This window comes from Oxyura jamaicensis, chromosome 2 (genome assembly GCF_011077185.1).
Source record: "Oxyura jamaicensis isolate SHBP4307 breed ruddy duck chromosome 2, BPBGC_Ojam_1.0, whole genome shotgun sequence".
Lineage (NCBI taxonomy): Eukaryota > Metazoa > Chordata > Aves > Anseriformes > Anatidae > Oxyura > Oxyura jamaicensis.
In genome coordinates, this window is record NC_048894.1 from 134847524 (window position 1) to 134853032 (window position 5509).

Genomic DNA, 5509 nt, shown 5'->3' on the forward strand with positions numbered 1-5509 from the left:
CCTTTTCCAGGCCTTACATTTATTTTTTTGTTTACTGTCCTTAGCCAATTAGCTTTAAAAAAAAATCTTTTTTTGTTTTACCTGAAGAACTTTTCGAGTTGGAGGTTTCTATCGTAACACAATCTGTAATTTTCATGCTGGTTATTTGTGGCCACCTTTGAGAAGGCTGCTCTGAACACAGCATTCTTGATTTAGCGGGACACTACCATCTCTCAAAGTGTGTATCTGAACTTTTCTCATTTTTTCAGTTTGTAGAAAACTCACAGAATACAGTTGTGTGTTGCACTGATTTTAAAACATTTTTGGGAACCTGTTTCATCTTGTGTTGTTTCTTTCTGACATTTGCATTTTTTGTTTTCCAGACTGCTTACGATATAAATGAACTGAAGAAACCTCTCCGTAACCTTCCCCACATGTCCTTGAGGGCAACTTCTCCATGCTCCAGGACACCCACTGGCCGAAAAAGAGACTCAGTACCAAAATGTGCACATCAAAAACAATCAACATCAGCTGTTGGCAGTGTTCCAGACTTCAACGAATATGTTTCTCAAATCATCTGTGATGCAGACAATGATCTACAGAGTTTCCCAGCTGACACTATTCATTTTTACTGCCTTGAAGGAGAATGCTCTCTTGCAGGGAGCCTTAGTTCCTTAGACTCCATTAGTGATGATGAAGATCTAAATTATGATTGCCTCCACGAGTGGGGGTCAAAGTTTGACAAACTTAAAGAACTCTGTGAGCTCTAAAATGAACTTTTTTAACAGCAGTTAAAGTAACTCAAAATGCTGTCATGACATGTGGACACTACTTTTAAAAAATGCCCTTTTTTATACATAAGGCACACCAAGTAACTTGATGCAAGTTTTCAGTTACAGTGGTATGAAATACTCTTCCCAGAAGTGATAATCTGAACAGTCCCTTTTATAAGCACTGTATAAATTATTTAATGGCAGAAGTGCAAAATTTTAGATCATGAATTTTCTTGAAAACATTGAAATGTAGGATTTTTATAGAATAGCATAATAATATTTCTTTTAGTTTGTGTAGACCACAGTGGACTACTAGAATTGTCCTGGATGCAAGAATTTGAATTATTTTCTCCCTGATATTAATATGACTTGTATCAGGCAGGTAGCAACAGGTAGGGAATTTTTATTTTAAATTACATTCATTTTAGTAAAATAATAAATGTTAAATATAAAACATTTTAATTTTATCTGTTTGTTTTTTTTTTTTTGATCAGCTTTTTTCTTATCCTCCTAAACTGTAATCTCTCTTGATATGACACACAACTGTTGTTTGCTATTACATGCTGCCCAGCCTGTAAATGTGAGACTTTTTGTCTCTGAAATAAAAAGTCTGTTTTTCTCTGTTTTCCAACTAAATCTAAAGAGGGAGAACCAGTGGAAAGATCCTAATTTTGAATATCTCTTTACTTATGTAAAGAATTTCACACTCTTAGAAGTAGTTGTAAGACTTCAAAAAAAATCCTTTCAGTAAAATTTTATTTCTAGCTTTGCTTTCCACATAGAACCCTGCTTCAAAGTCTGCAGCTGGAAAAGAGGACTGATAAAAGTTGCGATGAGAAGCTGGAAGAGAATCCAGCCAAATGCTGGAACTGAACTCTTTCAGTCAGGACAGTTATTGTAAAAATTGGACTTCTCAAAACAGAAGATGTGGGAAACTTATCCTGATCCCCTTTGTCTCCTCCTATTCCCACTCCCCAGAAAGGACTCTGGTTTGAGCATGGGAGGGTTGTCAGGAACTGCTGAAATCTCACATCCATTTGAACACTAACCTCTGTAACCATGGGTAAATCACCCTAAACTGCTCTTTCTCTTTCTTACTTTTGTACCACTCTGAAAGAGGGGCAGCTCCCAATGCCTGGGTGATGTGTGAATGATGTTAATAGGCGCTTATAGACTGCTGAAGAAGTCTGAAGTACTATGGTTTTTATTTTTATTTTTAAAGTGTTTTTAATTACTAGTACTTGATATTCAAAGTTCATTTGTTTGTTTTTAATCAATTCTTGAGAGTTCATTTGATGTATAAATACTATCTTGAAATTAGGTCTTTCATAACTATAGATCATTTTACTTGGCATAAAAAAGCAAACATAAAATAACTTTGTACCTAGAAGGAAGTATTTGATACTGTTAGAACAAATATAGTTTCCTTTGAAGATTGATTGAACAAAAACACGATGTGAACTGAATAAAAAAACTGCATTCATTCATAAAATAATTAATACAAATGATACTAAAAAAGCAATGTTTATCAGAGATTTGGAGCAGAGTGAGTCAGTATGAGTCACTCCATGCCAAACTTTCACATGGTTGGGCATTGACTGTTCTTACAAAGTCACAAAAATAAATATTTTAGCTATATAACACATTGCTACATCTTGCTTAATGCAGTTTTTCCTGCCTTTCTAAAGATTTATGGTCTAAGAAACTGTAAATCTCTTACATTCTAGGACATTACTGTGCTGCAAATGCAATCTGAGCCCCAGAACTTCATTAAGGTGATTGTTCTGAATCTTGAACTCTTACAACATTTTCATTAAGTGCAGATACATTTTTATCACTCTTTATTAAATTGCCTCTTCTGAATTTGATTTCAAGTAAAGCTTAGCATAATAATATTGTTGGTAAATTCTGTCTCTTCCAAAGGAGATTAATTTGAACAATGTGTTACAAGTAATGCTTGAGACAGGCTAACTGTGATCCCAGAGGATTACTTTGTAATCCATATTCTGAAACCAAACATTTTACATATGAATGAATTAAACATTAACTTAAGAAAGTTGAAGCAGTAGTTGATTTTTCCCTCAAATAACTGAAGGCATGAAGTAGCACACGTGACAGAAGATAAACTGCATTGTAGTCAGGGCATTTAATGGACTTCTGTTGTCATGGTAGATGAGAAAGAAGAAATCTCTTCTGTCTCCTGGGGTTGCTTACTGCAAAAATGCAATGTTTATGGCTGGCAGGTTGCTGTCTGGTTAGAAAGTTAAATATAGTGGATGTCTCCTTTTAGATTTAACAAAAAAAAAACAAACACAAAAAAAAAAAAAAAAAAAAAAAAGAAGCACACCATAAGTGATGTTTAGGAAGTTAAGAGCTTGGAACAAGACATCTAATGGTGTTCACAAAGGTGTGATTCTGTGTGCATGTATGTGTGTACACATGATACAACAAACCTCTTTTATGTTTTTCCCTGCAGAGTCACTGTATACCAAGAGTGACTTCTGGACTGAGACTGAGAAAATGCCATACAGAGCAATAGTCTGATGCAGCATTTGCTGTTCCACCTGCTGCAGAAGTTGTGTCTGTTGAGCAGATGAGTAGCAGAAGTCCTGTAGAAAAGGAGAAACAGCCCAGTCACTTGAAGCAATTAATGGGACAAAAGAGATTTGCATTGTATATCTTCATTGAAAACCTGATGTACAGCCTGTGCGTTCTTTTTTCTTGGTAAAGTATTTGAGAAATTCAGCCAAATGACTGAAACAGTTAAAGCCCTCTGCTATTCGTCATCCTGTTTCTCACCCTTCCCCAGACATTGACACCCTAGGAACGCAGATGTCTGAAAAACTTGGGAAGCAGCTCCCTGCTAGTTGACAGCTATAGTTTGTCAGCTAGAGCTGACATAAATAGCCACAGACTACGTAAATGTGAACATTTTACTAGCATTTTTTAAATAATTATTTTATATTTTTTTAACAATAAAAGTTACTCCTGAAAAGAAGCAGCTGCCTCTGCCACTTGACTTTAATCTGCCCTTGGCCATGGTCAAGGCCTTAGTTTCTTTGCCTTATGGAAAGAAGGTGTTAACGTGTGCGTAGGCAGGAGGAAGATTTGCCTTTTTTGTTTTTACTCCTCATTTAAGACAGTAAATAAACATAATTTCTTTAGGTAAGTAATTTCACTTTGGATGTTTGGGGTAGGGCTAACTGCTTTGCCATAAATCCGAATTCTCTTTGTCAGCATGTTTCTTCTCAACTGATAACATCTAATAAGAATATGTAGAGCATTACAAAGTATTGGATCTAAAATCTGTCTGGCAAGAAACCCAAAATACCTTTAATGACCCAGACTTGTTACTCTTATGTTTTACGTTCCAATATGAGCTAATAAAAGTTTATTTTACTGAAGCCAAGCAGAAGAAATGGTGAAGATTTTGCTTCACCTCTTGAGGTGCAACATTAACCTCATAGCAAGGCATTCTTCCAGGAGAAAGAGATGTGCCATTTTCTGAATCACAAATGCTTTGATCATCCTGCAGTTATTGACCCTATTCATTTTTTCAGATGTCCCTGATACAAAAGGATACCTTTTTCTCAGAATTCTCAGAACTTCTTAGGGATGGTTAAAGAAGTGAATCTCAGCTACAGCACCATTTTGCCTCAAGTCATATTTCTTTGTAGCAGCTGAGTGCTCTTTGACCTCCTAAAGGGAGATGATTATTAGCCCATGGTCATGGTATCATGTGTCTCACCCTCTCAGAAGTGAATTTTGCTGACTTAAAATGAACTGCAATTAGCAAAGCTCAAATCTGTCTTAAGTAGTCTGCTCTTAGCTTTCCGTAGGTAAGTTGACCAAATTAATGTGACCAGTTTGTACTCTTAATTTTCTTCAACACGAAGACCTGAAGGTGTGAACTTTAATACATAAAAAAATATTGCTGCTTCAGAAGACGGTATTTTCTAAATTTGTGCTTCATATGTGATGGGAAAGGAACAAAGAACTCCATGTTTTTCTCTGGGCAATCATTAAATGCGTGCAGTACACCCTCCTTGGTGTTGGAAGGCTGCTAGTAATGCTGTTCAAGGGCAGAACATCACTGCTGAGTTTTGTTTCCTCACTAGTGCAAGCGTGGGACAGCAGGGCTGCTGGGCTGAAGCAGGCCAGTAGGACTCAGCACATCCTGGGATGTGTGAGGTGGGAGCATATTGTGAGCAAGTTATCCCACCTCAGCATCCAAAACTGTTTAGCTCTTCATTTGTGAACCTTGCTTGTGTGGACCTGAGACGTTAGTGGAGGAAGGAGAGGAGAGGTGAGGGGAGGCTTTCTGAGGCCATGGGGTGCGGGTTCCAGTAGTGAGTGTGTATGATGAGAGATGCTTCTTCAGCTGAACCCAGACCTCAGGGCCCCAACACCACAATGGCGTTGGTGGCACAGAGGGAAGCCAGCACCAAGGTGGAGGCAATGGAGGCAGCAGGGGCAGTGGGGTGCTGCCAGCCCGCGCTCCCACCGATTTCAGACAAAGGTCGGGCAGTGCTTTTTCCCTCCAGATTCCCACTTCAGGACCTCCTTGCACAGCCTTAGGCGGGCAGCTCCAAGACCTGGGGACCGCCAATATTCCCCCGCACCACAGCCGGCGGAGGCGACCGCGGCGCCATCTTCCCCCCCCCCCCGCCGCAGAGGGCTGGGCCTCATCCCGCGCCCCGCCCCGCGCGGCCGGCGGCCATCTTGCAGGCGCAGCGTCCTCGGCTGGGGCCGCCACC

At 39.1% G+C, this 5509-nt stretch overlaps 1 protein-coding gene across 1 annotated transcript in view; it reads left to right on the top strand.

The window, feature by feature from the left end:
• The window catches only part of LOC118161667 (neural-cadherin-like), a 43239-nt gene extending 42025 nt beyond the window's left edge, over positions 1-1214 (top strand). The window contains exon 33 of the mRNA XM_035317224.1: positions 363-1214. Within this exon, the coding sequence (XP_035173115.1) occupies positions 363-749 (387 nt within the window). The 3' untranslated portion in view covers positions 750-1214. The remainder of the gene's footprint in view (positions 1-362) is intronic.
• The last annotated feature ends 4295 nt before the right edge of the window (positions 1215-5509 follow it).